General features: G+C 36.1%; 1 protein-coding gene across 10 annotated transcripts in view; it reads left to right on the top strand.

The window, feature by feature from the left end:
* The window catches only part of MROH9 (maestro heat like repeat family member 9), a 114629-nt gene that overhangs the window by 75998 nt on the left and 19433 nt on the right, over nt 1–19198 (top strand). For 6 of the 10 annotated variants that reach the window (XR_013173447.1, XM_077155744.1, XM_077155746.1 and 3 more), the window contains 5 exons: nt 6402–6539; nt 8481–8657; nt 10478–10630; nt 10722–10838; nt 11426–11528. Coding sequence is in view for 8 of the 10 variants with exons in the window: in XM_077155744.1 (XP_077011859.1) it covers nt 6402–6539; nt 8481–8657; nt 10478–10630; nt 10722–10838; nt 11426–11528 (688 nt within the window). In the remaining 2 variants the exon portion in view is untranslated. Of the gene's footprint in view, nt 1–6401; nt 6540–8480; nt 8658–10477; nt 10631–10721; nt 10839–11425; nt 11529–16300; nt 16391–19198 lie in introns of those variants that run through there. The other 4 variants (XR_013173448.1, XM_077155749.1, XM_077155751.1 and 1 more) reach the window with 2 other exon arrangements.

Below are 19198 nucleotides of genomic sequence, written 5' to 3' on the forward strand. Positions count from 1 at the left end.
TAATGTTTAGATCTTTGATCCATTTTGAGTTAACTTTTGTATAGGGTGTGAGAGATGGGTCTTCTTTCATTCTTTTGCATATGGATATCCAGTTCTCTAGGCACCATTTATTGAAGAGACTGTTCTGTCCCAGGTGAGTTGGCTTGACTGCCTTATCAAAGATCAAATGTCCATAGATGAGAGGGTCTATATCTGAGCACTCTATTCGATTCCATTGGTCGATATATCTATCTTTATGCCAATACCATGCTGTTTTGACCACTGTGGCTTCATAATATGCCTTAAAGTCAGGCAGCGCGAGACCTCCAGCTTCGTTTTTTTTCCTCAAGATGTTTTTAGCAATTCGGGGTACCCTGCCCTTCCAGATAAATTTGCTTATTGGTTTTTCTATTTCTGAAAAATATGTTGTTGGGATTTTGATTGGTATTGCATTGAATCTGTAAATCAATTTAGGTAGGATTGACATCTTAACTATATTTAGTCTTCCAATCCATGAACACGGTACGCCCTTCCATCTATTTAGGTCTTCTGTGATTTCTTTTAACAGTTTTTTGTAGTTTTCTTTATATAGGTTTTTTGTCTCTTTGGTTAAATTTATTCCTAGGTATTTTATTCTTTTAGTTGCGATTGTAAATGGGATTCGTTTCTTGATTTCTACCTCAGCTTGTTCATTACTAGTGTATAGAAAAGCTACAGATTTTTGAATGTTGATCTTGTAGCCTGCTACTTTGCTGTACTCATTTATTAGCTCTAGTAATTTTGTTGTGGATTTTTCTGGGTTTTCTACATATAGTATCATATCGTCTGCAAACAGTGATAGTTTTACTTCTTCCTTTCCAATTTTGATGCCTTGTATTTCTTTTTCTTGCCTAATTGCTCTGGCTAGAACTTCCAACACAATGTTGAATAATAGTGGTGATAGTGGACATCCTTGTCTTGTTCCTGATCTTAGGGGGAAAGTTTTCAATTTTTCCCCATTGAGGATGATATTAGCTGTGGGTTTTTCATATATTCCCTCTATCATTTTAAGGAAGTTCCCTTGTATTCCTATCTTTTGAAGTGTTTTCAGCAGGAAAGGATGTTGAATCTTGTCAAATGCCTTCTCTGCATCAATTGAGATGATCATGTGATTTTTCTGCTTTGATTTGTTGATATGGTGTATTACATTAATTGATTTTCTTATGTTGAACCATCCTTGCATACCTGGGATGAATCCTACTTGGTCATGATGTATAATTCTTTTAATGTGTTGTTGGATACGATTTGCTAGAATTTTATTGAGGATTTTTGCATCTGTATTCATTAGAGAGATTGGTCTGTAGTTTTCTTTTTTTGTAATATCTTTGCCTGGTTTTGGTATGAGGGTGATGTTGGCTTCATAGAATGAATTAGGTAGTTTTCCCTCCACTTCGATTATGTTGAAGAGTTTGAGGAGAGTAGGTACTAATTCTTTCTGGAATGTTTGATAGAATTCACATGTGAAGCCGTCTGGTCCTGGACTTTTCTTTTTAGGGAGTTTTGAATAACTAATTCAATCTCTTTACTTGTGATTGGTTTGTTGAGGTCGTCTATTTCTTCTTGAGTCAAAGTTGGTTGTTCATGTCTTTCCAGGAACCTGTCCATTTCTTCTAAATTGTTGTATTTATTAGCGTAAAGTTGTTCATAGTATCCTGTTATTACCTCCTTTATTTCTGTGAGGTCAGTAGTTATGTCTCCTCTTTCATTTCTAATCTTATTTATTTGCATCCTCTCTCTTCTTCTTTTTGTCAATCTTGCTAAGGGCCCATCAATCTTGTTGATTTTCTCATAGAACCAACTTCTGGTCTTATTGATTTTCTCTATTGTTTTCATGTTTTCAATTTCATTTATTTCTGCTCTAATCTTTGTTATTTCTTTCCTTTTGCTTGCTTTGGGATTAGTTTGCTGTTCTTTCTCCAGTTCTTCCAAGTGGACAGTTAATTCCTGCATTTTTGCCTTTTCTTCTTTTCTGATAAAGGCATTTAGGGCAATAAATTTCCCTCTTAGCACTGCCTTTGCTGCGTCCCATAAGTTTTGATATGTTGTGTCTTCATTTTCATTTGCCTCTAGGTATTTACTAATTTCTCTTGCAATTTCTTCTTTGACCCACTTGTTGTTTAAGAGTGTGTTGTTGAGCCTCCATGTATTTATGAATTTTCTGGCACTCCGCCTATTATTGATTTCCAACTTCATTCCTTTATGATCCGAGAAAGTGTTGTGTATGATTTCAATCTTTTTAAATTTGTTAAGACTTGCTTTGTGACCCAGCATATGGTCTATCTTTGAGAATGATCCATGAGCACTTGAAAAAAAGGTGTATCCTGCTGTTGTGGGATGTAATGTCCTATAAATGTCTGTTAAGTCAAGTTCATTTATAGTAATATTCAGGTTCTCTATTTCTTTATTGATCCTCTGTGTAGATGTTCTGTCCATTGATGAGAGTGGTGAATTGAAGTCTCCAACTATTATGGTATATGTGTCTATTTCCCTTTTCAGTGTTTGTAGTGTATTCCTCACGTATTTTGGGGCATTCTGGTTCGGTGCGTAAATATTTATGATTGTTATGTCTTCTTGTTTAATTGTTCCTTTTATTAGTATATAGTGTCCTTCTTTGTCTCTTTTAACTGTTTTACATTTGAAGTCTAATTTGTTGGATATTAGTATAGCCACTCCTGCTCTTTTCTGGTTGTTGTTTGCATGAAATATCTTTTCCCAACCTTTCACTTTCAACCTATATTTATCTTTGGGTCTAAGATGTGTTTCCTGTAGACAGCATATAGAAGGATCCTGTTTTTTAATCCATTCTGCCAGTCTATGTCTTTTAATTGGGGAATTCAGTCCATTGACATTTAGAGTTATTACTGTTTGGATAATATTTTCCTCTACCATTTTGCCTTTTGTATTATATATATCATATCTGTCTTTCCTTCTTTCTACACTTTTCTCCATGTCTCTCTCTTCTGTCTTTTTGTATCTGACTCTAGTGCTTCCTTTAGTATTTCTTGCAAAGCTGGTCTCTTGGTCACAAATTCTCTTAGTGACTTTTTGTCTGAGAATGTTTTAATTCTCCCTCATTTTTGAAGGACAATTTTGCTGGATATAGGAGTCTTGGCTGGCAGTTTTTCTCTTTTAGTAACTTAAATATATCATCCCACTGTCTTCTAGCTTCCATGGTTTCTGCTGAGAAATCTACACATAGTCTTATTGGGTTTCCCTTGTATGTGACGGATTGTTTTTCTCTCGCTGCCTTCAAGATCCTCTCTTTCTCTTTGACCTCTGACATTCTAACTAGTAAGTGTCTTGGGGAACGCCTATTTGTGTCTAATCTCTTTGGGGTGCGCTGCACTTCTTGGATCTGTAATTTTAGGTCTTTCATAAGAGTTGGGAAATTTTCAGTGATAATTTCTTCCATTAGTTTTTCTCCTCCTTTTCCCTTCTCTTCTCCTTCTGGGATACCCACTACACGTATATTTGTACGGTTCACATTGTCCTTGAGTTCCCTGATACCTTGTTCAAATTTTTCCATTCTTTTCCGGATAGTTTCTGTTTCTTTTTGGAGTTCAGATGTTTCATCCTCCAAATCACTAATTCTATCTTCTGTTTCTTTAAATCTGTCATTGTAGGTATCCATTGTTTTTTCCATCTTTTCTACTTTATCTTTCACTTCCATAAGTTCTGTGATTTGTTTTTTCAGTTTTTCTATTTCTTCTTTATGTTCAGCCCATGTCTTCTTCATGTCCTCCCTCAATTTATCGATTTCGTTTTTGAAGAGGTTTTCCATTTCTGTTCGTATATTCAGCATTAGTTGTTTCAGCTCCTGTATCTCATTTGAACTATTGGTTTCTTCGTTTGACTGGGCCATATGTTCAATTTTCTGAGCGTGATCCGTTATCTTCTGCTGGCGTCTGGGCATTTAGTCAGATTTCCCCGGGTGTTCGATCCCACAGGTTGAAAGATTTTTCTGCGCAGTCTCTGGTTCTGTTCTTCCTATCCTGCCCAGTAGGTGGCACACGTGGCACACGCCTGTCTGTGGGTTCCACCAGCGAAAGTTGCTGTGGGTCCCTCAACTCTGGAAAACTCTCGCCGTAGGGGGGGCCCGGCAACCGAAGCGTCCCGGAAGAATGCCAGCCGGCCCGGGGTTCCAAACGCGGGGAGGGTCGCCGGCTGTCGCAGCACAGGAGAGCGTCCGGCCAAACTAGCTAGTCGGCCCGGGGCACCAAGCGTGGCGGGAGGGCGCCAGCTGTCGCAGCCCGGGAGAGTGCACTGCTCCCAGCCGACGGGGGAGTCACGTGTTTGGAAGGGATCCCCCGGTCACTGTTCTCCGCAGTCTGGGGATTTCCGACCCAACTATCTCAGTTGTTCCGGGGGGCCTCGTGTGGTGGGGGCACCAGCCGCCGCGGCCTAAGGGGACCGCCTGTCCAATTCTACCAGCTGGCCTGGGAAGGTGGAAGGGAGGGACTCCGGTCGCTTGCTGTCCCACCCAGGAAAGCCCGTGCCCCTTGGTGATCTCACCGGAGCTGGTTCTCCCAGATAGTCAGCCGTTCCAGGATGGGGTACGCTGTCCCTTTGATTTCCCTCATGGCTCCGGGAGCTGCTCTGTATTATCTCCACTCCCCAGTAGTTGTTCTGGAGGAGGAAAGGTGAGGGCGGCAAGGCTGTCGAGGCTGGTGGCGGAGGAGCACGGTGAAGGCGGGGGAAGAGGGCACCGTGTTGGTTGGAGAGCAGCCGGAGCAGGAGGGGGAGGTGGGGGGGTAGGGAGGTCGGGCGGCTCGGCTGCTGCGGGCGCGTGCGCCGCGCGGCGGTCCGGCGGAGAGAGAGAGGGGGTAGGGAGGTCGGGCGGCTCGGCTGCTGCGGGGCGTGTGCGCCGCGCGGCGGTCCGGCGGAGAGAGAGAGGGGGTAGGGAGGTCGGGCGATTGACTGCCTTTTAACAGTTAATAGTATCTTATTTTTCTTATGTGACTTAAAAAATGTATTATATTTTAGATGAACTATTATGAAAACTATCATTGCAATTTCCTATAGATATAGGAATACAATATAAATGTAATATAGTTGGAAGTTAATTTGTTAGCATTTTATTAAGGATTTTTACATATATATTCAGAGATGATTTTGTTCTACAATTATCTATTATTTTTTGCCTTCCTCAGTATTTGGTATGGAATTTACATTAGATTTTCAAAATCAATTAGGTAATTTGAAATATTTTTCCATACTACTGAATAAATTATGAATTTTGAAAATTGTCTATTCCTTGGAATTTTGGAAGAATTCTGTAGTTAAAGCCATTTGAACTCCATATGATTTTTAGTACTATGTAGTCATAGAAAAGAATGAAAAAGATCCGTATGTATAGGCACAGAGTGATTGCCAGGAGATGTTGTTAAATGAAAACAAAATAAATAAACAAAGCCTAAAGCAGATTCAAATGAATTTAACTGTATATCAAATTAATAACATAACTACACAGATAATATACTCACTTCAGGTAGCATATGAACATAGTATTGACTATATATCCTTAATGAGATATATTTTAGAGACAAAAATATTTGTAAAAATATTTTAACACTTAAGAGATTTAGTGGTATTGTATATTGATAAAATTTTAAAACTAGATTATATATCATCATATAGCAGAAAGCAAATATATCTATATCTCCAGTCGGCTCTGTGTCTCCAGAAATCTCTGATTAATATACCCTTCTTGGAGAGTTCCTTTCCAAATACTTGAATGCCACCTCAGTGTTCAATACAAATCTAAACACCATTTCCTAATTGTAAATTCAATCTAGATCACACAACCAAAATTTTGTTCTCCTTTTAATGTTCTTTTGGCATCCTATAAAGCTTTCTTTTCTATTAATGATTACAGTTGGCAACTCTATTTTATTAAAATTGCACTGTATAATATAGTATAAATCATTGTATAGTATTTGTCTTCCCAGCTATTCCACACACTCCCCGAGGTCATGGATGCAGACTTTTGCTTACTACTATATCCCCATTAAACGGCACCGTGGCTAGTCCATAGCAGGCCTCACTAGCATATGTAAACACTCACTTGTCAAGGAAATCACTCACCTGAATACCTTACTACAGTTCAGGAGGGGAAGGTTTAGGTCGGGTTGTGCCGTTTCTAATAATAAAGAAAAAAAATGTATGTGTACAACAGAGCAGCTATTCCCTATCCTGACTGTTATTTCTCTCTCCTTCTTTGAGCACAGAAATATATGTAGGAAGAAGATATAAATAGTTGGAGGTTTTTGCACGACTTGTGTTCTTGTTTTATTGAAACCATCGAGATTTTTGTGACCAAGGCAAAAATCCTGCACTTCGGTCTTTAACCTGCTTATGAACTTATTAACTCTGTTTTATTTCAGCTTCTGAATAACTTCTTTGAGGACCCATTCCCAGAAGAATTTCTGATACTTTTCCAAAACTGGATTAATGACTCAAATCCTACAGTTTGCAAACTGAGCCTTCAAAAAATTGCAAGCATGGCACCAGTTGTCAATGAGGTGTGTGCGTTGGTGGGGGGGGGGGGGGGGGGATTTGTGTCTGCCCTCACCAACAAAGTCATAATCTGAGGTTTTGATATTGGTAATATACTTATTGATATTTTCAGTTTCTCTACAGCCAAAACTATCAAAATCTAGTGTTTTACAATAAGGAAATTTAATTGAATGGAAAGGAGGCGTCAGGTTATTGATGTTATCACCTTGTTTATATTTTTTCCAGGATATCCTTCTTTTCACACAGAACTTACTTATCAGCATTGCCCTATAAGGACACTCACTTTAAGACAGACTAATAGAATTAATACACAGGTTAGTTCTTCTTCCAACACACACACACACAAACACACAATTTCTATCTCAGAGTACTCACTCCAGCTTCTTCTTCTACTCATTGTATTGTCCTCCATATATACTCACATTTTTCTCATTTTTCTATGACATACTTCACTGAACATTCTAATCTTCAGCATCCCTCTCAGAGCCATATCAACTATGAGCTCTTGCTTGCCTAGTGTTTTACCTCAGTGGTTCTCAAAGTATGCTTGCTGAACCAGCAGCATCTCCATCATCTGGGAACTTGTTAGAAATGCAAATTGTCAGGCCCCGTCCCAGACCTATGGAATCTGAGACTCATGCAGTGAGATCCAGCAGTGTGGTCTCAAAAGTCCTCCAGGTGATCCAGATACAGGCTAAAGTTGAGAACCATTGACAGGTGATGTTTCCCACTGTGTCATATGAATGTATCTTGTCTTCCAGATAGACTGAATCTAAGCATGCTCTTATGCTTTGTAATTCCCTTGTAAGCTCTAAAGTAACTTGCACCGTTCCAAGAGTATAGATATTCCATAAATAATTGTTGATTTAATAATAAATCTAATAATAAATCCTTATTTATCTATTAAGCATAGTCTCTAAAAGCTTGAAGTCATGAACACCCATTTCGCATTTAGAATGAAATGAGTCACGGTCCTTTGGCTTTAAATCATAGAAGTCAATGGATTTATTAACAGTGCACACTCTTCTTTTAAAATTGTTTATTGCCTTGTCTAATGCCCTTCCCAATGTTATTAAAAAGTGAGAGGGAGATTCTGTGGCACTAGGAGAGTGAGAGAGAAGTAATAATGAATATTCTGGGCTGAGTTGTCACAATCTATTTGTGAATCAACTCCCTAGCCAGATACAAACTGCCTCTGGCACTGATCTCATCCTTTCCTCAACTTTTTTCCTACTTAAAAATATTTCTTCAGCCAATAGTGTTTATTCAATGGATGTTTATTTCTGTCCTTCATTACTTTTCTTTGGTGCCTGTCTTTCTCTTCCTAGATGCCCCTTTACATGTTTTTCCTTGACTTATCTGCTATTTAGGTCCTGTCTGCAATTGGCACCCATGATCTAGCTCAGCCCTATCACCGGTGACTTTCTTCTCCCCAGAGATCATTGTCACCTTCTTTAGATGTCATAGTGCTAGAGATATGTTAATAAATGTTTAAGCACTGGCTCTGCAGGAAACAAAGCCAATTGCCTTGATGCAAATACTCCCAACATGACTGATTTCAAGCCATCAATGTGATGTCACCAAACACAGACTTTGGAAGAGGTACAAGTAGGACACCATTATTTAGTATCTCCACCCTACAGATATAATAAGGTAAATAACTTCCAGAGCATAGAGTACAGTAAAATGGAGCAAAATAATTAGGAAATAATTTTTGAGCATTTATTGCCATTTTTACTTCATTGTAAGTTTATATAGTCTAAGGTTTAGTAATGGTTTTTTAACAACCAACTCACAATATTTTTGACAAGCTGATATATGACTCTTATGAGCTAGCTCTAACACACCACCATGTGCTGCCCAGACTCAGAGACACGCAGACCAAATGCTAGCACAAGCATCCTTCTAGTTCCAAAATCCCACCGTTTTCCTCCTGTCACGTGTAGATTGAAAATGTCTGCAACTTACTACTGTCCATCGTGGGTGCCTTTTCGTCCAAAGACAAGACTGTCATAATTCGGGCCTTGCTAACCCTCCGAAGACTTTTAGTCAAACTGGACAAGGTGACGTACTCCTCTGTGTGTAACAGAATCGCTTGCAGCTACTGTCCTCTGATGGATCACGTGAGTTACACCCTTAGATATGCAAAGTCATTAGATTAGTTCAGTTGAAGCCCCAGTTGAGGCAATGATAATACATCCCAGAATAAGTCAACAGAAGACAGGCATTTTGTACAGAGCTACCACTTCTTTTCCATAGATACTCAGTATTTGTCAGGTAAGTACTGCCTTTTTTTTTTAAACTATACTCAGAGAACATGGAAAAAGTCTTTCCATAAGAAAGGAGAATCAAAGAACAGCCTTTGACCTTGGATAAAAGAGGAAATATAGCTTAGTGGGTGTTTATGAGCCAACCCTGGGACTGGACTGCTAGGGTTCAAATCCTGTTTTGCTTCTTACTAGCTGTGGGATCTTCAGGAAATGAGTCAGTTGCTTGATGCATCAGTTTCCCCATATGTAAAATAGAGACCGTTAACACGTTTTCTCTGGAGATTAGAGTTGATATGTGCCATGACCCATATAAATATTTATTATCATATAAGCCTTTAATTAAAAATCATTTTATTAGAAAATTGCATGTTTTGAAAATTCTCATTTTGCATGGAAAATATGTTCCAAAAAATTTGGATGACAGCAATGTATGTGTACTTATTTATTTTTAATAAGTTTATTTAAAATAAGAATACTTTGATATGCCATGAATAATCTATTTATTTTCAGACTTCTATGATGAGTTCTTTGTGAATCAGAGAATTATTACTTAGTAAATAATCTTGCCAAACTTTAAGCTCTTAAGTACTCATTTCATTAAAAAGGGGCAACATATTCTTAAATTATGGAATGAAGGAATTTAGTGCCAAAAATGATTTTCACAAAGACGTAATGATAATAATAGTAACAATAATAATGGCTAAAATTTACTGGGCACTTACTGTATACCTGGCATGGTACTAAGGTATCTACATGAACATATTTACATATAACCCTCTGAGCAATCCTACTATTATCTCCAGTTTATAGGTGAGGAAACTGGGGCAGAAAAATTGAACTTTTTGTCCAAAATCACAAAGCCAGTGAGTGGTTGGAATGTCCATGTAAAAATTATTTTCAGATGATATCATAACCATTTCTTTAAAGCTGGAAAGTTCTATTATATAAAAATTTAACCTGTTCCTCTGATGTATAGTTTTCTCTTCTAGAATTTTTGTAATCCAGTCATGTTCTTTGGCATGAGTAGCCCTCGGAAACCTAGTTCTATGCCAGAACGCAAAGAGCTACCATTGATATTCACTGCCAACTCTGCACAGGTCTCCAGCATTTGGATGCAGGATGGTTACATTATTATAAGTATCTTTATAGAAATTACCTCCAAATCATGAAGATCATTCAAGTTTATACTTTCAGGATGTTATTAATTCCTAATCATTTTTCCTGAATTTAAGAAGCTCACTTTTTTACAGAGGATTTTTTTTTTAGTGTAACCTGAATTTTGGTAAATCAAACCTTATTTTAAAATAAAAGAGGGAACTGATTATTTAGACAGATGCAAGATTATGTTTTCTAAAAATAAATGATAGAGGTGCAAGGGTAATTCAGTGGTAGAATTCTTACCTGTCATGCAGGAGACCCGGGTTCGATTCCCTGTCCATGCACTTCCCCAAATAAACAAACAAGACAAACAAACAAAAAGCAAACAAAAATTTAACAAATGGTGCTGCAATAACAGATATTCACATGGAAAAATAATGAAATGTGACTCTGCTGCACAGCATACAACAAAAATAAAATAAAGATAATAATTTCGCATATATATCCCATTGCTTAAAGAAATAAACCCTATTATTATCCTTAAGCAAGGCCTTTTCTCTGTGTACATATTCCAGAATAATGGAGGCGTTCGGAGTATGGCCATCCGACACTTTGGAGAATTGCTCAAAGATATGAGCCAGTACACATGGATGCTGAAAGGGGTGGTCTTTAGAGCCTTGGTGCCTCTGATCCTGTTCTTGGAGGATACAGAGATAAGGGTAGTTAAAGTAAGTCTTGTGATCCTGTTTTCCTGAGAATCACAGTGTTATACGTAACCTCAGATGAACATCTCCTCAATGGCCTTTTTCTCTCTGACAGGCATGTAAATATACACTAGGAATCTGTGGTTCACAACTAAATTGGCCAATAACAAGTTTGCTGGAAGACGAAGATTACGATTTCGAGATGGTGGTGCTCAACATCTGTAACAATTTTGTAAGTGGCCCTTCAATTTCTACTCCCAGAAGTTATAGACAAAACTGAAGGATAGCCAAAGTGATGAAAAGTGTGATCTTAAGGGTGGATTTTGGAGAGGAAATGTGAAGAAAAGATAATAAATTTGTAATTATAGCCTGGGCCTGAGACCAGAGAAAACTGAAACGCTCCATGTTTCCTCCTCCACGCTGATCATCAGTATTTTCCCATCCTTCCTCCAGCTCACATACCCTGAGCTATGAATAGGTATAAATGCATTTCAGATCACCAAAAAGGAAATTGGAATTCTTTTGCCACAGCTTCATGAGCTGGCCCTCTGAAGATCAGCATGAAGTGGAGTGATAGCTTCGTGGGGAAGGAAGACTTAACCAAAGGTTAAAAATACAAAGTTGGGTTTGGGATTCATATAATAAAGTGAATAATACTTGCAAGCAGAAAAGTAAACATCATATATGGGAATCCCCAAGTTTTAACCAGGTCTTAATTTGGTATGAGCACTCAAGTTCTTTTTGCTTGAAGTTTCTCTGGAAGCAGCAAATGTGCTTTTTCAACGTTTGAGAGGGTATTTTTGCCCTTTTTATTCCCAGCTCATTTATCATGCAAGGTATATTACAGATTTGATCTCCGGTACCTTGAGATTCCTGAGGAGCTCCCGAGTATATCTGAGGAAAGCATCGATTATTTTATTAGGTAAATAAAATTCAACATTCATTTCCTAATTTGTTCACCTTAAAAAGCACAGAAATGGGGTAGCAGTTGGAATCCTTGGAAAATTTTTCTTTATTATGATTAACAGCTCCTATGATGAGTAACAGGTTAATATATATAGAAGGAGTAGAGTTTTGTTTTATAATGCATGAGTGTAGCTGTGTGAGAGATTACTAAACAAAGTTGTGTTCATGCAGTAAGGGGAAGGAGTACAGGGTTTATAAATGCTAGCAAAATGAAATGAAAATCAACCACAAACAATTTTAAAATTAGAAAGGAATAATAGATATAGAAGGTAGATGAAATAAATATAAATATTTAATAAGAAATAAAAGCAAATATGCACAAATGATATCCATGAAGTGAAATGAACAATTAGAATAAAGAAAAATATTCAGATATAGAATTCAAGAAATAAAAAGCACTTGATTAAATATACTGAGATGGCATGATTCGAGACTATTTTAATCAGAACGCAACACTGTGATATTTCCTAGTAACATTATGGACTTCAGAGCTAAAGATTTCTTTGAACATTTGGGCAAAAAAATCACATCATCTATAAGTTTAAAAAAAATAAGTCTGACATTAGATTTCTCCACTTCAGTTTTCAACTCTAAACTACAATAACATAGGGACCTACAAAAACCTCAGTGGAAAAAAAATTGTAACTGAAGAATTTTAAATCCAGCAAAAAATATATCCAACTAAGAAGATAACAGAAGAGTATTTTCAAGCACATAAGAACTCAGGATAAAGCATTGCCATAAATCTTTCTTGAAGAAATTACTAGAGATTGGAATTCAGCCAATTTAAGAATGTACGGCTAAACTAGTGCAAAAAAGGCATGTAGTGAGTATTAAATCTACTTAACAGTAGGGTTCTTATCCCCAATCCATTCTCCACTATATATATATATATATTTGCCTTTTTTTTTAATGCCTTGAGAGGTTGGCCTCTGTGGTCTATATCCCAAGCTCCCTTAGGACTAGCTTCTTGGTTGGCACAGTCAATGGGAGTTATCAGGAGATCAGAGTGTAGGTATAAATAAAGGTAACCCTGACCTCCCCACTACCACCCAGCCTAAGTGCTAGTTGTCTGCCATTATCTAGGTCCCTCTAAAATTCACTTCCCCATTGATCTAGCTCTCACTAGACTCAGGTAGCATTTTTTCCTCCCTTTATTCTAGTGATATTAATGGCTTCCCAATTTTGCTGGTTTCAGGGTGCCTCATTATCCTAGTTTCCCTTTAACTCTCCCTGCAAATCTAGGATGGTTTCTTCATTAAAGTATTTTCATTTGAAATGTCTGGCTTTCCACTTTTCTTGGAAAGAAAGATAAGTTAAAGTACAAATCAGGATAGATTTATGGGCACTGGCTAACATGTTAATAGACTGGTAAAGAACAAGATTAGAAGATTGGTGTATAGGAGGTCTGTGGAAGAGGTATGTTGATACCTCTCAAAACCCGGCACAGAATGTGAAGCTATTTTTGTCCCATGGAATGCCCAATGGAAGGCATTCAATTTAGTGAAGGCACTCAGTGATCAGGTGAATGAGGTGATCCATCATGTAAACATCACTCAACCTTTTCCCATAGCCACACCACTGCTTGTTCAATAGGATCATGTACAAAGTGGCCATGGTTTCAGAGATGGAAGCTCATGAACTCAACAACATGGGCATTGCTTAATGTTGATCTGACTGCAATTACTGCTGAGAAGTCTACATCCTAAAAGCAGAGGCCAACATAATGCCCCTAGATATGGTCCCATTCCCCAATAAGGACTATCAGTCACATTGTGGCAGGTGATTATATGAACCATTGGCACCTTTGTCAAAAATCAGTTAACCATAAATGAAAGGATTTCTCTTTCAATTCTATTCCAGTGAAATATATGTCAATCCTTAGGCCAATACAACACTGTTTTGATTATGGTAGCTTTTAGTAAGCTTTGAAATCAGGAAATATGAGTCAGCTAGTTCTGTTCTTCATTTTAAAGGTGGTTTTGATTGTTCTGGATCTGTTTCATTTCCATATGAATTTTAGAATCAGCTCATCAATTTTTGCAAAAAAAATGACTGCATTCAATCTGTAGAGCAACGTGTGATGATTGGTATCTTACCAATATTAAGTCTCTGATCCATTAATACAGATCTGCCCACTTATTTGTCTTTAATATTTTGTAGATTTAAGTATATCTCTTGAATTTTAAGCACATTTATTTATTTTATTTTATTTTATTTTTTGATGCTTTTGCAAATGGAATTGTTTCTTAATTTCATTTTCAGATTTTTCATTTCTAGTGTCTGGAAAAATATTTTGTGGATTGACTTTATAGCATGCAAACTTGCTGAACTCATTTTTTATTTCTAATAATTTATTGGTGGATTCCTTTGAATTTTTTATATACAAGATCAGGTCAGCTGCAAATAGAAATTATTTTACCTCTTCCTTTCCAATCTGTAAATCTTTTCTTTCCATTGCCTACTTCCCTGACCAGAATGTCCAGTATAATACTGAATAAAAGTGGCAAGAGTGAACATACTTGTCTTGTTCCTAATCTTAGGAGAAAAGCTTTCTCTTTATTAGATTGAGAAGTTTCTTTCTATTCTTTGGGGAGTATTTTTGTTATTGAAGGGTGTTCGATTTTGTCAAATACTTTTTCTACATCCACTGAGATAATCATGTATTTTTAGTTCTTTATTCTATTAATATGGTATATTGTATTGCTTGATTTTCATATGATGAACCAACCTTTCATTCCTGAGATAAATCCAATTTGGTCATAATGTGTAATTCTTTTTATATGTTGCTGAATTCAGTTTGACAGTATTCTGTTGAGGATTTTTTGTATCTACATTCATAAGGGATATTGGTCTCTAGTTTTCTATTCTTATTATATCTTTGTTTTGTTTTGTTGTCAATCAGATGGAATGAGTTGAGAAGTGTTCATTCCTCTTTTATTTTTCTGGAAGAGTTTGTGAAGTCTTGGTACTAGATCTTTAAACATTTCATAGAATTCGCCAACGAAACACTCTGTTCCTGGGCTTTTCTTTGTAGGAAATTTTTTATTACTAATCCAATCCCCATACTTATAGATAAATTCGGGTTTTTATTTCTTTTTGAGTCTATTTGTGCTCCCCTAGGAATCTGTCAATATCATTTAAGTTATGTAATTTTTGGCACATGGCTGCTTGTAATATTCTCTTATTTAATTTATAGAAATATTTTTTAGATTTAATTTATAGAAATATTTTTTATTTCTATAAAGTCTGTAGTGATGTTCTATGATTAGAAATTTTGCATCATATTTCCAAATAATGCAAAGTTCAAACAGGAATTCATAGCTGAATTTAGAAAATACTTAAGCAAATACGCTACTCATTATTAAATTTTGTGAGTTTGAGGGACAATATAACATTAAGGAGGAAAGAAGAAACCTGAAAACTAATTATTATAGTTAAGTATTAATCTCAAAAGTTAGAAAAATAATGATGAAATAATAAATATATAAAATAATAATCTAATAATAAATAAATATGACTAATAATAAGAAGAAAATAGAAGGAAAGTAACAATAGGGGTAGGAGAAAAATGAGATAGGTAGAAAATGTAAAACAGGATAAAAAAAGAAATTTATGTGAATTAACCAACAAAATTGATAAACTTATGTTGATACTGATCAATAAGAATAGATGCAATACAAATGGCAATATTAGGAAGAAAAACAGAGATAAAATAATTACAGATGTAGGATAATTTTTTTAAAAAAGGAAAAATTGTGAATAGATTAAATTATCATATTCCTAGAATGAAGACATAAATTCCTAAAATATACTAGTTAAAATAGAAAACACCAACAGATATTTAACTCTCAAATAAATTGAATTAGTGGTTTACAAATCTTCCCCCAAAATATACACTAGGCCAAAGTGATTTTATGGATGAGGGAAAAAAAAACCACTGTCACCTCAGAATTTGCAGAAAAAGATTGACAATATTCATTATCTAGTCTTTATTTTTAAAAAGGTTAACAAACCCAGAGAAGTCTTATTTGGTTAAGAGGTATAACCAAAAGTCAAAGCAAACATCTTTCAGTGGTGTCCTGGAGTCATGTTTTAAAAAATCAGGAGTCATTTTTAAAGATTTAAGTCATGTTTTAAAAATTAAAGGACCAAACAAGAATGCCCACTATCACCACCCTTTTTAAACATTGCCCATTCTCACCAGGAGAATAAAGAAGTGAAAAATACACAATGAGAGACTAGAAGAGTGAATTTAAAATAAAATTACCATTATTTGTAGATGATATAATAATCTCCAGGGAAAACAAAAAGCAGGCATCAGATAAATTTTTATAATTAATAAAGTGGTTTAACAAGTTGGTAGATATAAGAGCAATATGCAAAAGTCAACTGCATTTCCATGTGCTGGCATTAAATTGAAAATGCATTATCCATGCTATCAACATTCAGTTACAATTAGGAAGACTCAATGTTATAAAATTTTTCTGAAACAGTGTACTGTCATACAGGGCTGGTCTCCTTCAGGGTATACTTGAAAATGTGTGATGTGTATTTGCATGATGGGGGAGGGGCGTCAAATTTGACTTTCAAGTCCTGGGAGTGTGATGTATTTAATGGGAAGTGGTCAGAAATGCTTAATATTCTGTAACAGTTGTGACAGTGCTACTTAGAAGCAAATTGTCTCACCTAGAATGCTCGTTGAGTACCTTTTTAAAAATTCTACAGGTTCAATGCATTGCAGTAAAAATGCCAACAGATAATTTCATACGTCTTGATAACTTGATTCTAAAATGCTTGTATAAGACTAAAAAAGCCAAAAAAAAAAACCCCAAATCACTCCTGAAGAAGAAAAACGTGAGCTTCCCACCAGATATATAGATTTCTTATACCACTATAAAATTTAAGAAAATGTTACTCACACAGGATAAGATAAACAGAACTGGAGAAGAAAATAGAAACCCTAGAAACAGATCCACACATATACAAAAACATAATATATAGCAGAAATGTCAGTGCAGATCAGATCAGAAAATGTGGATTGTCTAATAAAAGGTGCTAGACATTAATAATACACACACACACAGAAGCATGGAGGCACACCTGCACACACCAAGAATTCCTACCTGACACCCTACTCAAAAATTAATTCAAGGTACATCAAATAACTAAATGTGAATTGCAAATATTTTAAAACTTTTAGAAGAAAATGTAAGAGAATACCTTTATAGTCTAAGGTAAGCAAAATATTTCTAAAGACATAAAACATGAAAACAAGCAACTAGATGAGAAAAGGTATTTGCAACACACATAACTAAAAAATGTTATATCCAGAATACATTAAGTAAAACTTAGTAAGAAAAAAAACAAAAAGACAATAGACCAAATAAATAAAAGGTGAAAATAAAACTCATGAAAAATAATTTCATAGAAGAGAAAATATGAATTCAAATCAACATGTGAAATGATACTCAACCACATTAATAATGAAAAGAATTGAAATTAAAACAGTAAGATTCCATTTCACAACAAAGTGGCAAAGTTATTTATAAATATAAGGAAAGGAAAGTTTACCTTAAAATTGTAAATCTCTCTTCATCATAAAGATGACATTATGAGAATGGAAATGCACCCACCAAATGGAAAAAGATATTTACAACATACATATCTGACAATGAACCATATCAGAATATATAAAGAACTCATCTAAATCAATAAACAGAAAGGAGACCACTAACAGAAAAATGAGCTGATATTTCTCAGAAAAGGATTTCCAAATGACTGATAAACATATGAAAAGATATTAGACTATATTAGACACCAAGAAAATGCTAATTAAAACCATAGTACAATACCACTACAAATGAAAATGACTGACAATCTCAAGTGTTGTCAAGGATGTGCAGCAGTCAAAACTCTTACAGGCTGTTGCAAGTGAAAGTCTGTACAACCACATTGGAAAACTGTTCATCTGTAGCAGTTCAAGCTGAACACATAGATATCACATGACCCAGAAATTCTGTATGAATACTAACAAAAATGCATTCATATATTCACAAAAGATATGTCCTAGACTATTCAAAGAATCACTATTAGCTATAACCCTGTTGTGCTGATTTGAAAGGATTCATGTACCCTTGAAAAGCCATGATTTAATCCTAAGAAATTTTGTGGAAGCAACTGTTTCTCGTAATCCCTACTCAGTGCTATAGGGTGGAAACTTGATTGGGTTATCTGCATGGAGATGTGACTTAATCAATGTGGGTATTAAACTTGATTAGATAGAGATGTATCTCCACCCAATTCTGTGTGGGTCTTGATTGTTTCACTGGAATCCTATAAAAAAGGAAACATTTTGGAGAAAGTTGGAGATTCAGAGAGAGGAGAGAATGATATAGCCACAAGAAGCAGAGAGACCACCAACCGGCGACCCTTGGAGATGAAGAAAGAACACACCTCCCAGGGTGCTTCATGAAACAGGAAACCAGGAGAGAAAGCTAACAGATGAAAACGTTTTCACCATGTGCTCTTCCAGCTGAGAGAGAAACCCTGACCATGTTCGCCATATACCTTCTCATTTGAGAAAGAAACCCTGAACTTCATCGGCCTTCTTGAACCAAGATATTTTTCCCTGGATGCCTTTGAGTAGACATTTCTATAGACTTGTTTTAATTGGGACATTTCTCAGCCTTAGAACTGTAAACTAGCAACTTAGTAAATTCTCCTTTTTAAAAGCTTTCCGTTTCTGGTATACTGCATTCTGGCAGCTAGCAAACTAGAACACCCATTGAATAAATAAATGAACAGTTGAATGAATAGATGATGATAGGGTCATACAATGAAATACTATATAGTAACGAAAGGGAAAACATCCACAACTATGTATAGAAATATGAATGAACCTTATGGGCATAGTGTTGAGCACGAGGAGCCCACAAAAGAGATATACTGGGCGGGCCACGGTGGCTCAGCAGGCAAGAATGCTCGCCTGCCATGCCAGAGGACCTGGATTCGATTCCCAGTGCTGCCCATGTAAAAAAAAAGAAAAAAAAAAAAGATATACTGTATGAAACCCTTGATATAAAATACAAAAATAGCTAGAACAAATCACTACTCTTGATAGTTTACCCTTGTGAAGAAACTGGAAGGGAAACCGCAGGGGTGCTTTTGGGTTGTTGGTAATGCCTTACGTCCTTATCATGGGTGTGGTGAGTGAGTGAATGTCCATGAATTTTACACTTATGATATATACATAATGCATATATATACATATATGCATAAGTGCATGTGTGTGTGTGTGTGCGTGTGTGTGTGCATGTGTGTGTGTGTGTGCGTGTGTGTGTGTGTGTGTGTGTGTGCATACACACATACATCGAGGGTTGGCCAGGATGTAGAATAATGGGAACTATTGTTGGTAATAATGGGAGTAGAAATTGATACAAAAGCTTGGAAAATAGTTTGACAATATGATGTAAACTGAAGATAAGCATAATGTCCTTTTAACCCTGCAATACCATTTTTAGGTATTTGCTGTGGTAGATTGAATTATTTATTCCAATTTAGACATGTTCCTAATCTTATCTCTGTGGGTGCAAACCTATTATACATAGGACCTCCTGAAAATGT

This window comes from Tamandua tetradactyla, chromosome 4 (genome assembly GCF_023851605.1).
Source record: "Tamandua tetradactyla isolate mTamTet1 chromosome 4, mTamTet1.pri, whole genome shotgun sequence".
Taxonomy (NCBI): Eukaryota; Metazoa; Chordata; class Mammalia; order Pilosa; family Myrmecophagidae; genus Tamandua; species Tamandua tetradactyla.